Below are 15,969 nucleotides of genomic sequence, written 5' to 3' on the forward strand. Positions count from 1 at the left end.
CTTTCCTCTTAAAGTTACCTTCTAGTGTTATGTTGCTAAAAAATGACCAGAGTTCCTGCCTTAATTCTTTACTTCTTGTTCTTTCACTCCTCAAGCCCCATTTGAGTTCTTCCCTCACCATCCTCCTGGAACTGTTTTCTTGAAGATCTTGATGACCAACTGATGATTTTTTCCCAAACATCTCAGTCTTCAGCTTGTTTTCCCGTCTACCTGTTTCAGCACTCCAGACCACCACTGCTTGTTAGTCTTCTTTTCCTGCTACTTTATTCACCAGTCTCCATCTTGTTCACAGATTCTCCTTTCTTCACCTCTTCAAATTACCTGTTTTATCAGGATATATTTTTACCTTCTTTCTTATTCTGTGCTCCTCCCTGGGCAGTTCTAGCCATTCCTGTAGTATTATTTATGCACTTGTCTTTGTTTGATTACCAAATCTACATCTCTACTGCTGACATCTCCTCTAAGTGCTAGCTGCCTGCCTGATTTCCCCATGCCACCTAGTCCACTGATAATTTCAAACTCAGTGTATTTGAAACTGAGCTCATCTCTTTTTGCCCAGCCACAATAGCCTTTCCCTCCTTGTTCTTCATCTTTATTAATCTCTAAAATGTATACAGAAATATAAAGGATTTAAATTATCCAAAGCAACTTCAAAAAAGAAAAATAAAGTTGGTAGATTTACACTAATTTCATGATTTACTGTAAAGATAGAATAATAAGACAATGTGGTTCCAGCATAAGATTTAACAAATGGATCAATGGAACAGAATAGAGAGCCCAGTGATAGACCCATGCTTTATAGCCATGTGATCTTCAACAAAGGTGCCAAAGCAATTCCACCAAGGAAGGGAAAGTCTTTTGTGCACATGGTGCTGGAATAATAAGGTATCCATATAGAAAAACAAAGTGAACCTTAGCCCGTAGCTTATAGCATAAACCAAAATTAATATGAGATGGATCATAAACTTAGATATAAAAACTGAAATCATACGGATTTTAGTGGAGAACGTAGGAGAATATCTTCATGACTTGGGGATGAGCGAAGATTTCTTAGAAAGGTCACAGAAAGCAAATACCAATCCAAAGAAATGATAAATTAGACTTCATCAAAATTAAAAACTTTTCATCAAAAACACGATTAAGAAAGTGTACAAGCAAGTAACAGGCTGGGAGAAAATATTTGCAAAACGTATATCTGACAAAGGACGAGTATCCAGGATATATAAAAAATTCCTACAACTCAATAGTAAAAGATACATAACCCAGTTTTCTTGAATAGGCAAAAGATTTGAAGACAGTTCACAAATAAAGATACACAAATGACAATTAGAGCACGTATGTTCAACATCATTTACCATCAGAGAAATGTAAATTAAAATCTTAATGAGATGCTACTATACATCCACTGGAATGGCCAAAATTTAAGGCTGACAACACCAAATGTTGACAAGGTTGTGGAGCACCTAGAACTCTCCTACAACATTGTTGGCAATGTAAATTGGTACAACCACTTTGAAAAACTAACTGGCAATTTCTTCTAAAATTAAACATACACCTACTCTGTGACCCAGCAATTCCACTCTGAGGTGTTTATGCAAGAGAAATGAAAACGTAGGTCACAAAAAAGACCAGTGCAACATTTAATAGCAGTTTTGTTTGTAATAGCTAAAAACTGGAAAGAGCCTAGGTGGTCATCAATGCGAGAATGGATAAACAAACTTTGATGTATTTGTACAGTGGAATACTATTTAGCAATATAAAGGAATGGGTTACTAGTAAATGTAACAAAAACATGCCGAGTAAAAATTAACTTACATAAAAGAGTACATACTATGGTTCCATTTATACGAAATTCTGGAACAGGCAAAACTAATCTTCAGTGGGAAAAAAAATTAGAATAGTGGTTGCCTTGGGGGTAACGGGATGGGGATTGACTAAGGAATTTGAGGGATTTGGGGGCTGATCAAGGAAAAAAGAGAGGACTATTGGCAGAGTTGCATGAGAAAGGAAGTTCCTCACAGCATGAGACAGTCTAGAGACTTATGGCCAAAGGACCACCATCCAGAAGGGGTGGAGGGCAAGGGAACTCCTAGGGTGGGGGAGATTGGAGAGGGTGTCTCTGGAGATTTCATGTCTAGGTGCTGTCGCTCAGTAGCATGGTGGAGAGTCTCTAGGTCAGAGACTCTGAAGGGTGATAGTGACTTCAGGTCTTATAACCACGAGGCTCTATCTTATCAATGACTAGCAGATGTTGGGTGTAATTTTGTGGAGTATGCAAAGCAGGCAAGCTATAAATGGCTAAAAATATGCTTGTCTGAGCTATTTTTAAAATAATTGGGTGTGTAAAAATTTGAGTTTTGTGCCAGCAGACTTTTGAGCTAATGGGCCCCAGGCTGCAGTGAAGAAATAAACAACCCAGGGGCCAATACATGGAGGCCATCTTCAGCTAATTTATGTTACAACTAAAAGGAACAAGAAGAAATTTTTTGGAATGCTGATAATGTTCTATATCTTGATAAGGGCTTAGGTTACACAGGTGAATACATTCGTCAAAACTCGGTGAATATACACCTACGATTTGTGCATTTCATTAAATATACATTTTTAAAAATTATAAATATTGAACTCTAGTTAATGCTATGCATGCTGAAGTATTTAAGGGGAAATGTACTGCTGTATGCAGTTTACACTGAAATGCCAAAAATACAATGGATTAATGAATAGATAGAAGGATAGATAGTTGGATACGTATATGATAAAGCAAGTACAGTAAAATTTTAATAGTAGAATCTATGTTGGGGTATACATGTGTTTATTATAAAACTTTCAACTTTGCTTTATGTTCGAAAATTTTCATAAAGAAATGTTAAGGACTACTGTGTGGAGATGTACTGGGGACCAGTTAGGAAACTATGCCATTGCATTAAAAAAAATTATAGAGCTTTATATTTCTTGACCAAATATAAGCTATAATTTTATAGAAACTCGATCCTGTATCTGATCATTTGACTAAAGATCTGTGGTGTTTGATCTATTACAGGGAAAGTCCTTCTGCTAGCGTGGACACATGTGCATTTCTGTCATCATTTGTGTGCTCCGATAGGACTCTGCTAATTGATGGCAGGGTAGAACTTAAAAGAGGCCTGCAGAGGCAGGAGCGGCATCTTTTCCTGTTCAATGATCTGTTTGTTGTGGCCAAAATCAAGTAAGTATACTGTACACTCTGTCCCGGTTATCATTATAAAATGGCATTTCCACTAACAAAGATAACCTTTCTATTCAATACTTACTGTAAGAATGTCTGGCCTCTATTACCATAGCTAACATCTGAAGTGAGTTTTATGTTTGTTTTGTTTTGTTTTGTTTTTGCAAAAAAAGTTTCAATTGTTTATTCATTCAACAAGTGTTTGTTTAGGTCCCACTGTGTACCATGCTCTGAATAAATATAGGGGATACAGTGAAGAATGTGATCGATATGGTCCCTGCTTTCCTGGCGCTTTCATTCTAATATGTGAGGGGAAAATTACAGATTGTGATTAGTGCTATGAAGAAAATACAGTGCTGGGTGAAGTAAAATATGGGATATATATTAAGTAGGGGTAGTCAGGGGCAAAAACCATTGAAGAATGAAAAGGAACCAGCCGTTCAAATATTAAGAGGATGAGTATTCTAGGCAGAGGGATCAGCAGGTGCAAAGGTGGAAAGCTTGGCCCTCTGGAGGAGTTAAAAGAAGACCTATGTAACTGGAGCATAATGAGCAGGAGGAGAGTAATATGAACTGAGATTGAAGAAATAGACAAGGATCACGTTATCAGGACCCTTGTAGGCTGTATTAATTATCTGTTCCTGTATGACAGATTACCCAAAAACATAACAGTTTATGACTCTAAATATCTCATACAGTTTCTCTGACTCAGGAATCTGGGAGTGGCTTAGCTGGTGGTTCTGGCCCAAGGACCCTCGTGAGGTTGCAGTCAAGCTATGGGCCAGGGTTATGGTTATTTCAAAGCTCAACTGAAGTTGAGAATCCACTTCCCAGCTCACTCATGTGGATGATGGCAGGCCTCAGTTCCTCACTGACTGTTAGCCAGAAGCTGAAGTTCCTCTTCATGTGGAACTCTCCACAGGACTGCTCACAACATGGTATTGCTTCCTTCAGAGTGAAAGATTGAAGGGAATGAAGAAGAGAGTAGACAAGTGAGAGAACACTATCATTTCTGACGTATGTCGTTGGCCATACGGACCAACCTTGGTACAGTGTGTAAGGGAACTACACAGGGTGTGAATATGAGGAAGGAGGAATCATTGGGAGACGTCTTGGAGGCTAGGTACTGCAAAGGCTATGATAAGAAGTTTGGATTTTATTCCAAAGGGTTTTAGTTAGGGGAGCAGCCTTAATGTGGGTCATATTTTTTAAATATTCTTCTGGCTATGATAAATAATGGATTAGAGGGTAGGCAAGAGTAGAAGCAAGGAGACTGGGCAGGAGGTTATTGTAGTAGTCTTGATGCGAGATAACGAGGACTTTATCTGGGGAAATGGCAGTTTAATGGAGGATACAGGCACATTTGGAATATACTTGAGAGGTGACCAAAAGAATTCACTTTCCGCTCAACACTAAATGCCAATGCAGTTAACACCCGGCCTAGCAGATGGTGGTTGCTGCTTGCTCCATCCTCCATCCTCATTGTTTATGAACATAAAAGATAAGAGTAGATTAACAAATCCAATCTCATCAAAGAGATTTTTAGTCACTAGAGAATAGTAAGCACTTTTTTCTACTTTCTGCACTCTCACACCTAAGTTATGCCATGTCATGAATAAGACGTGGGCACTGCTAAATAGTACTTTTGCAAACACTGTATTTAATCTGAGTAGTATTAACAACAATAATTGTTGTTAATATTGGGATCTTATTGTATGTTAGGTATCTAGAGACTTTAACCCTTATAACTAATCTATCAAGTGGATATTATTTTTCTCATTTTACAGAAGAAATTGATACTCAGATAAGTGACTTCCCTGAGCTTACAAAGTTAGTAATTAGTTGAGCCCACATTTGAACATAGCTCTATCTTGTTTCAGAATCCATGCTTTTAACCAGTATGCGGTCTGCTGTCTCTATTACTTACCCCTTTTCTTATGGATTTCATAGAAGATTTGCTCAACTATTTAGTTTTTTGTTTTTGTTTTTTACCATTAAATCAGTCTTTCTTTTGTGATGAGTGGAAGATCTAACTAAATACTCATCTAGTAAGAAATGGTATAGAATGCTTAATCAACTGTCGATATGTTTTTTTTTAAAATTAAGAAGCAAAGACAAAGATAAGAAAACTATTTAAGAATGTATTGGGTTTTTTCCTTAGGAAAAATGTCTTTTTTTATTGTGGTAAGAAAACGTAACATGAGATATACCCTCTTAACAAATTTTTAAGTGTGCAATACAGTATTGTTAACTAACGGGCACAATGTTGTACAGCAGATCTCTAGAATTTATTCATCTTGCATAACTGAAACTTTATGCTCATTAATTAGCAACTCCCTATTTTTCTCCTCCCTTCAGCCCTTGGCAGCCAACATTCCACTCTGATTCTATGATTTTAAGTATTTTAGATACCTCATATAAGTGGGATCGAGCAGTATTTGTTCTTCTGTGACTGGCTTATTTCACTTAGCATAAAGTCTTCCAGGTTCATCCATGTTGCTGTGTATTGAAGGATTTCTTTCTTTTTTGAGACTAAATAATATTCCATTATATGTATATACCACATTTTCTTCATTCATCTGTGAATGGACATTTAGGTTATTACAACATCTTAGCTATCATAAATAGTACTTCCTTGAACATGACAGTGGTCATATCTCTTAAGGAACCTAATTTCAATCCTTTGATAAATACTCAGAAGTGAGATTGCTGGATCATATGTTCGTTCAATTTTTTATTTTTCGAGGAACCTCCATACTGTTTTCTGTAGTGACTGCACCATTTTGCATTCCCACCAACAGTGTACAAGGGTTCCGTTTTCTCCACATCCTCACCAAGACGTGTTGTCTTTTGGCTTTTTTGTTTATTTGTTTTGTTTGGGGGGTGTTTTTTTTTAAATAATAGCCATCATAGCCGGTGTGAAGTGATATCTCAAGTCTTAACAAAATTAGTAAGATTGAAATCTTACCAAGTATCTCTTCCAGCCACAATGTAATAAAACTAGAAATCAGTAACAGACCCCAGAATGTGTTTTAAATAAAAATAATGCCCACAAATGTAGTTTCGGAAGTGGATATGACGTTATAAGGAATATAGAGAAAGAAAAGTCTCTCCATCCAAGACTTTGTACTGGGTCATTTGAAGCTCTATGCTACTGATAGAGACTATTGATAGAGGAACAAATCATTATTATTTAAAAATATGGATTAGTTACTGTTCCTTTATTTAAAATGTTGTGGATAGGTTCTGTATGCTAGGTATTATAATAAGAAAATCACAAAGACCTCATTTAATTTTCCTAACAATCCCCCAAGACAAGAGTTGTTTTTGATATTGGACCCTGAGACTCAGGGAGGTTTGTTCAAGGTCAAACACTAGGCAATGACTGAGCTGGGATTTTAATCTAGGCCTTACTTCCAATGGCTGGCCCTTTCTGCTGTTCCACATTGTACTCATTATGTGCTTAGCTTTGTGCTCAGCCTAGAGGTAGATAAGCAAACAACAAATACTTATTATAATATAGTCATGTGCCACATCACAACGTTTCAGTCGACGATGGACCACATATACGGTGGTGGTCCCATAAGATTAGTACCATATAGACTAGGTGAGTAGTAGGCTATACCATCTAGGTTTGTGTAAGTACACTCTATGATGTTCACACAATGACGAAATTGCCTAACGACAAATTTCTCAGAATGTATCCCCATTGTTAAACTACACATGACCGTAATTTATTTCCTGCACTATAGGACCTTAAAGACTATTTACTTGCAACACGTATTCAGTTCTTATAGAGGAAAGTATTCTCCTCTACCTTTTTTGGATTTTTTTTCCTTAGCAATTATGATATTTAATGTAGAAGACTTGTTTTCTTACCTGAAGTAATTTATTGTTCTGAATATTGCTAGCATCTAAGTAGTTTTATGTAACCTATATAATGTTTCACCAAAACCCTGTTATATCAATACAATTTCTTTTCTGCTAGAAAATTGCTGTTTTAAATATACAGTGGTCTCCCCTTATCTGCAGGAGAAACATTCCAAGACCCTAGAGGATCCTGAAACTGCAGATAGTACCAAACCCTATATATACTGTATTTTTTCCTATACATACATACTTATGATAAAGTTTAATTTATAAATTAGGCACATGAAGAGATTGACAACAATAACTAATAATAAAATAGAATAAATTATAAAAATATATTGTAATAAAAGTTATGTGAATATGGTCTCTCTGTCTCTCAAAATACCTGTTGTAGGGCCGGCCCCATGGCTTAGCAGTTAAGTGTGCGCGCTCCGCTACTGGCGGCCTGGTTCGGATCCCGGGCGCGCACTGATGTACCGCTTCTCCAGCCATGCTGAGGCCGCATCCCACATACAGCAACTAGAAGGATGTGCAACTATGACATACAACTATCTACTGGGGCTTTGGGGAGAAAAAAAGGAGGAGGATTGGCAATAGATGTTAGCTCAGAGCCGGTCTTCCTCAGCAAAAAGAGGAGGATTGGCATAGATGTTAGCTCAGGGCTGATCTTCCTCACAAAAAATAAATAAATAAAAAAACACAGTTTTCATTAAAAAAAAAATACCTGTTGTACTGTACAATGGCTACAGGGTGAGATGAAGTGAGGTGAATGACATAGGCATTGTAACGTAGCATTATTTTCAAACTGCAGTTGACCACAGGTAACTGAAACCACAGAGAGCAAAACCACGGATGAGGAGGGCCTATTGACAACATCTGTGCCTATCATCTACTTCTATAGCTGACTTTTTGTTTTGATTGTCCCTTTCTCACGTAAGGTGTACACCATTTTTTGTCACATTCTGCTTTTGAGGTAACTCTTTGTGTCCACTTAAATGTTTCTGTGAAGTGACAAAATCTATATCAATTAATTTAATGCTGTTCTTGCAAGAGATTCAATTCATGAAAGATTATTTTGAGTACTTTCTCCATTTATTGGGGATATTAAAAAATGTGAGTTATGTAAGTTAATTTGAAGGGTTTATGAACCCAAGACCCTTGAGATAGAGAAAACGTATAGATTTGAGGAGATAATCATTGTTATTGAATACTGCCATTTTGCAAAAATTTTGACCACAATTTTTCAGGAAATTGCTTATATGATCATTCGTATAGCAAACATTTAGATATATTCACAGATGCTTCTTAATATGAAAGAACTTAATTTTTTTTCCTGAAATAAATAGCAACCAAGGAGAAATAGCCCCCTGTAATACCAAACCTATATCTTCCCTATCACTTCTCACACTTGTATGGAGGAATGGGTTGTACCCTGGATCAATTAATTTGTTGAAATAATCTGAGTTATTTAGTGCTTAATCATGTACTTAGTGAACAAATTCACTAGCTTAGTTCAGTATTACTTCAGCTCGTCTTAAGGCTCCATTTGGAAACTGCTTTCAGTCCTTAGGTTGATGCTATGGAAATAAACTCAAGTGGGATAAATAATTGACCAGCTGTCACATATTTATTTAGTCAAACTAAGTGGATTTTAGTGAGTACAATAATACAGAGGGTTTTTAAATTCCTCCCTTTATTGACTAAAGTATTTTTTTCACTCCATTTTGTGCTGAATGTTGACAGTGTTTACCTAAAACTGTTTTGAGTTTATTGTCATTCTTTTCCAAACTGAATTAGAACAAGTATTAAAGCTGGAGGAGACATTAGGGACTACTTTTTCATATTTATTAGAAAGTTAAACAAAAAGTTATTTTTCCCATAGAATTATGGCTTTTCACTTTCTAACGTAATGTTTGCAAACATTAAAGTATTTAGAAAGAGGTTAATATTCTGTTAATGGCCATAGAGTACTCAGAATTTACTGAAAGGAAGTGACTGTACTTACTTTACATCTCCTTAAGCCGTCAGTATTCTCATATTTTATAAGCAAATAGAGAAATAATAATGAGTTCTGTTTTTGTCAAAAACATGAAGAGAAAAAAGTTCTGATTATTAATTCATTATCCGTAGAATTACCTTCAGAAACTTGTGGAATACACCATGATCTCTACCTGAAAATATATTTAATAAAACATCTCCGTCTTAGATGGAGGGAAATCTTCCTAGAATCCTGTGTATTTCAACAGTTCACTGGGATTCCTCCCAGTATAAAGACTGGAGCATAGGAAAGTAAAGAAATATATCTCTCATCTTGATAATTTTGTAGTAAGAGACTACACTGTAGAAATAAAGAATTGATTTGGTGGGTTATTGTTTTTGTTCTTTCAGCCCGTTCACATTAGATTCGTACTTTTTAATTTCTATTGGAATAGTCTAATACTATTGGAAATTGAGAGTGAAAAATCAAAAGAAACACACTGTGACCCCAGGACTATCCATCTTAATATAAAGCTTTATTGGAATACTTGTTTCAAATATTTTCAAGTTAGTCCATCTAGCTTTATGGACATAAATGTTCATGAGATTTCTCCCCCCACCGCCATAATAAATAGTCCCATCAGAAAGCTTTGTAGCTATGGGGAGAAGAAAAAGTGAGGCTGAAGATAGAAAAGCTGAAGGAACTTCATGGAAAGATACTCCCATCTAGCTGCTTGATAAGAATGGCAATATCCAGGGCTTTTTATGGGTGCATAGTGGTTGAGAGCGTAAACAAGCTCAGGAGTCAACACTGCTCAAGTTCAGGTTCTAGCTCTGCTCCTTAGGCTGTTTGACTTTTGGAGAGTTACTTAATCTCCCTATGATTCCCTTTCCTTATCTATAAAATGTTTGAGGATTAAACTAAATAATATGTATAAAGTGTCTACAACAATCTCTGGAACATGGTGAGTTCTCAATAAATAATTAGCCATTAGAATGGAAGTTATTGTTTACACTTGTAGACAGCTCTGTTTTTTGTGTCGGGGGTGGATAATCTTGGCACTTTATTGATCTAGAGAAAGAATCGTTGAAATGACTTTTTTCCAGGTCGATAGGTATGGAAGTTCCCACATAGTATCTGATGTATCTAATATAAAGATCTGCATTAGAAAACACAAAGTATGTGAAAACAGTTATGGAAACATACCTTTCCTTCCAAAAGATGTGTAGTTTTGGTTTTACATTACCTAAACAGTTGCCATGAAGAAATAAGATTTTAAAAAGAAAAAAGAAATTAGATTTTCAACTGAGTCTGTTTCATAAAAAATCTAAGGATTCATAGTAATAGGATGAAAAATATTGAAATGAAATATGGAAAGATGCCATTGTGCCACAAGGCACTTTCCTATTACACTTAAATTCAGTGTCCCCTACGGGAAGTATAAATGAGGCTTTGAATCTAGATTATCCTTCATGTATAGTTTCTGCAAAATCCTTTTTCATTTTATAAGTTCTACTGAAGAGTATTAGCTTTAAATATTGTATGAGGAGTCTTAGAGAGACTTTCATATGAAGTACCTTTGATTTCATTTTAGCTTTCAGTGTTTCCACTAATAATAGTTCTGAATGACAGGAAGTACCCAAGTTTCCGTGGGCATTCTCTTCATCCTTCCCAGTGCTTTCTAACTATTCAAGTCTCAGGTCCATTATGAGCATTAAATCTGTGAATTAGGTCAAAAGATATGGTGGTTTCAATATCAGGGTTCTGAGGAGGATTAGATAGAAATTGTCAAAAAGCAATTTCATTGCCGACTTAAAGTAGATCACTTTCTGGGTTCCCAGAGATGAATATTAATTGCATCAACTCTACTTAAATATAATACTTCCTGGCCTCTTTTTTTTTTTTTTCCAGTTTAGTTTAGGGTCTGTTTTTAGGCTACAGTTTTTTAAATTTTAACCAGAATATAAAGGAAAATGGTATGAACAAAATCTTAAGAAAGGAAATTTAAAATAATATTTGCCTCTAAAGACTAGAAAATCTTGTAACCACTCAGTTGGAAATGCATAGTAAATTTCTCTCATTAATTCCAGATGATGTTTTTTAGTGCATCTGCCTCTCTTAAGGTGAAAATTTTATAAATATTTTAATAAATAATGTGTATTTTTAATCTCTTGTTCAGCCACTCGAATCTTTTTGGACGTTGACAAGTTATAAATAGTAAATGAATTAATTTTTTATAATAGCAGTAGATTTAAAATTAAGTTTTTGATCCAAATGCAATGCTCAATGTATAGAAAAATAAAGCAGCCAGTTTGTGGTTATTTGCTGCCATAAGTGCAGGCATGAGGACTAATACACCAAATGTTACAAAGGCCTTTTTGAGCCAAGGTAGCCAACCATGTTGCAATTTACTGTGGTAAGCACTGAAGATGAAAACAATGAATAAGACATTCTTTTCCTATGATTAGTGAAAACTGTCCTCTTATCACAAGTGCAGAAATTCTCGTAAAATTTAAGAAACAAAATGACAAGAAGTCCTGTCTGGTTTTTGTCTTCTTAGATATAACAACAACCTTAAGATAAAAAATAAAATTAAATTAAGTGACATGTGGACAGCAAGCTGTGTGGATGAAGTGGGAGAAGGCAACACCAATGCTATGAAATCCTTTGTCTTGGGCTGGCCCACAGTGAACTTTGTGGCCACTTTCAGGTAAGAACCATAGCTTGTCCTATATTTACATGGGTTAGCTACTGTGAAATATCATCAACTATGTAATTTCTAGGATGGAGAGAAAGAAGTTAATCAAATTTTGTTCCTCTAATTTTTTTAAAGGAAAATATTTTATTCTGATTTTGCGTAAAGTCAATAACTCATCTTTTGACCACCCCCAATAAAGACCCTTGTATGCCTTATGTTTCTCCCAGAGACCTTTTTTTTTTTAAATATATGAAAAGTAATGGTAAATATTGAGAACTCTTGGAGTCATTTATCTTGGTTTGACCAGTGATTTTTAAAGGGGCTCTACTGAAACACCTCAAAGACTATGGAAGTATATTAGAGTGGTCAGAGCTCTAAGACCCCCTCTCCAACATCCCCTTCCCTAATCGTCAGGTATTGTTTTACATATTGAGCTTTCGAGTTTGTCTTATCAAACCACTGAAATAGACTTTCACTGAAACAAATTTTATAAAATAGTCCAATTAAGTTTAAATAACTGGTTTATATTCCCAAATTTTCTAAAGAGTAGTTTTTAATCATAGAAATAAAAGTAGTATCATGAAATGATGATGTGCCTGAGTTGTACATCAGGTTCTTATTTGGTATCTGTAGAGATGTGACAATCAAAAGCAAATTTATGATTCAAGGAGTGAAAGTTAGTTTCCTAAGACTCACTCCTTGGCTGAGATGGGATTAGAAAATATATAAATATAGAATCTTTGTGCTCTTATCCTGAGCATGCTAAATTGGCACTTTTCAGGGTGAGCATACCAAAACTCACACCTGTGATTTGAACAACTGCACCCTCAAGTCCAGTATTTGTTTTATACTTAAAGAGTCAGTCCTCATCACATGCGCACAATGTTTTTCTTTCTGTTTCTTCTCTCCCCACTACCACCAAACGCTTCAGGCATCATCCTAAAGCCATATAACTAAAGTTTTCCAAACTGTTAATCTTCTAATAAAAGAAAGACATGTTATTAAATTCTGTTATGCACTGTTAGCCTACCACAAGACGTTAAGAACTTATTTGGAAGAAACATGTGTTTGTTTCATTCTCTGCATATCTTCTTTTCCATGAGAGGTATCTCTAGATATTATCATTTCCTATTGCTTAATCTCCTTGGAGTTACAAGTGAAAGGAAGCAATTTCTAGTGAGAGGTGAGACTACGTAATGTCTTTAATCAAGGGGTTTCCATGAAACTTTTTTTAAGAAGAAGGGAAAATTTGGAAACAAATTTATTTGTACATTGTATTCCTCAAAAAGTATAGTACTTTAACCAAATTAAGATTAACATCACTAGTGAGGTCATGTGAATATCATGTACCCCTTGATAGAATGTGATGAGAAGAGCAATTCGCCTCTGTGATATTCCTTCCCAAATTCTATAACTCCAATCTAATCATGAGAAAAATGTCAGACAAGCCCAAACTGAGGGATGTTCTATAGGTTATGTGACCAGTACTCCTCAAAACTGTCAAAGTAAAAAAAAAAAAAACTGTCAAGCAAAAAAAAAAAACAGGAAAAGACATAGAAACTGTCATGGACTAGTCACTAAGGAGACATGATAACTAAATGCAATGTGGTATCCTGGATTAGATCCTAGAACAAAAACAGGACGTTAATGGAAAAACTCATGAAATCTGAATAAAGTCAAGAGTTTAGTTAATAGTAATGTAACAGTATTGGTTTCTTAGTTTGACAAATGTGCCGTGATAATCTAAGAGGATAACATTAGAGGAATCTGAAACTGGGTGAGAGGTATACAGGGCCTCTCTGTACTATCTTTGCAACTTTTCTGAAAGTCCAAAATTATTTCAAAATTAAGAGACTACTTTAAAAAAAAGTAGTGTTGAAGATATCTGTCTCTGGTATGGCAGAGTGAGGTCTTGACAGACTGACCACTCTACAAATAACAGCTTTAAACTCTGAACAAAATACAAACAACAACTACCTGAAGGTTCTGGAAAGTGAACAAAAGTTGGCAGATTTTGGAGTGGAATTGAAACTTGGAAGAAGATACCAGCGGTGGGTGAGTTTCCTGTTTTTAAGGCATTAGCCTGAGGGCAGGCTGTAGTCACATCAAGGTGCAGGGCAACTAAACTGGCAAAAACCCATAGTTGTTCTGGGATGAATAACCAGAGTACACAGCCTGGGTCAGCAATAACCATAAGAAAATGAGGGAGGAAATCTCAAAAAGGAGAGTATCAAAGAAAGGAAGTTCCAAATTTTGTGTATAGACTCTGCCCAAGTCTCTGGCTGATTGGATGTGCATGGAACAGACTCAAAGCAGCTTAAAGCTAAGGCTAAAAAAATTGAACTAAGATGCTGCCCACCACAGGTGAGATGGAGTTTGCAGCTTGAATCTAATCAAGTTAGTTGTCTGTTAAAACAAAAACGTCAACATTGTTTTGCAAATATAACAGCACACAGAGCCTCTAAAACAAAACATTCATAATGTCCAGAATACAATCTAGAATTTCTTGATACATGAAGAACCAGGAAGGGGAAAAGATACTCAGTAGAGGCCAATCCTGAGATGATCTATATGTTGGAATTACCAGAAAAGAACTTTAAAGCACCTCTTATAACTATGCTTAGTAGGTAAAAGTAAAAGGCAAGATAGGAAATCTCAGCAGAGCCAAATGACAATTCTGAAACTGAAAACTACAATACCTTAAATTTTAAAAAAATCTCTGTGTGGCCTTAGTTGCAGAACAGAAATGAAAAAGGAAAGAGTCAGTGAATTTGAAGATACATCAATACAAATTGTCCAATCTGAAGACTAGAGAACACAAAGGTTTTTTTTTTGAAAAATGCATCAGAGACTTGTTGGAAAATGCCAGAAGGTATAATATACATGTAATTGGAATTTCAGAAAGAGAAGAGAGAGGGAATGGGACAGAGTAAGTATTTGAAGAAATAATGGTTTGAAAACCTCCCAAATTTGGTGAAATACATAGATGCACAGATTCAATAAGCTCGGTGAACCCCAAACAGGAGGAATATGAAGAAAATTTCACCTAATCATGTTATAAACAAACTGCTGTAAACCAAAGATAAGAGAATATCTTGAAAGCAGCCAGAGAAAAACAACACATTACATGCAGGGAACAACTTGGATAACAATCACTGTGGACTTTTCATCAGAAACTGTGGCAGTTTCAGGAGACAGTGGAATGGCATCTTTAAAGTGTTGAAACAAAATACTTTCAACCTAGAATACTATATCCAGCAAATGTATCCTTCAAAAATGAAAGTGAAATAAAGATTTTTTAAAAAAATTTTTTTTTTCACTAAATCCAAGAATTTAGTGCCAGCAGAACTGTACTACAAAAAAACGCTGATGTTAATTTTTCAGCCTGAAGTGAAATGATATCAGAGGGGAGCTCAGATCTTTAGGAAGAAGTGAAGAATATCCAGAAACGGTACATATATGTATCAATTGGATCAAGATGGTGGAGGAGGAAAATCCTTAGCTCACCTCCTCCCATGGACACACCAAAACTGCAACTACGTATAGAGCAACTATCTCTGAGAACAACCTGAAGACTAGCAGAACAGATTTTCTACAACTAAGGATGTAAAGAAAAAGCCACATCTAGATGGGTAGGAGGGGCAGAGACACAAGCTAGCCTGGACCCACACCCCGTTGCAGCGACCCACAAGCGGGAGGGTGTTCACAACCATGGAGGTCCTCCAAGATAAGCAGGGGGCCCAAGCCCCACATTGGGCTCCCCCGCCAGGGGCACCCGCATCAGGAAGATGAGCCCACATAATGTCTGGCTTTGAATACCAATGAGGCTTACATCTGGGAGAGCTAGAGGGCCATAGGAAACTGAGACTCTGCTCTTGAAGGGTGCGCACACAAACTCACCCCAAGTCCCAGTGCAGAGGCAGCAGTTTAAAAAGTGCCAGAGTTATATGTGAAGGAGATTTATTGACTGATTTTAGAGCACGTGCCAAAGGGGCAGGAATCTGTTGGAACTTTCTCTAGGACAGAAGCACTGGCAGGCATCTTTTTTTTTTTTTTTTTAACCTCTCCTACCTCGCTGGCCCAGCCCTGGTAGGCACCGTTTCTAACACTCTCCATCTGCCTTGCTAGCACCCCTCATCCTGCCTTGGCAATCCCCTGCAGACCCACCCTGGCTGACGCCCTTCCAAAGAAGTTCCTGCCCCACCCTACCCCACAACT

At 36.4% G+C, this 15,969-nt stretch overlaps 1 protein-coding gene across 1 annotated transcript in view; it reads left to right on the top strand.

Annotated features, from left to right (window-relative positions):
* The window catches only part of ARHGAP20 (Rho GTPase activating protein 20), a 112,333-nt gene that overhangs the window by 58,668 nt on the left and 37,696 nt on the right, over window positions 1-15,969 (top strand). Inside the window, exons 3-4 of the mRNA XM_058545254.1 lie at window positions 3,041-3,205; window positions 11,614-11,763. Of these exons, the coding sequence (XP_058401237.1) occupies window positions 3,041-3,205; window positions 11,614-11,763 (315 nt within the window). The remainder of the gene's footprint in view (window positions 1-3,040; window positions 3,206-11,613; window positions 11,764-15,969) is intronic.

Source organism: Diceros bicornis, chromosome 7 (genome assembly GCF_020826845.1).
Source record: "Diceros bicornis minor isolate mBicDic1 chromosome 7, mDicBic1.mat.cur, whole genome shotgun sequence".
Lineage (NCBI taxonomy): Eukaryota > Metazoa > Chordata > Mammalia > Perissodactyla > Rhinocerotidae > Diceros > Diceros bicornis.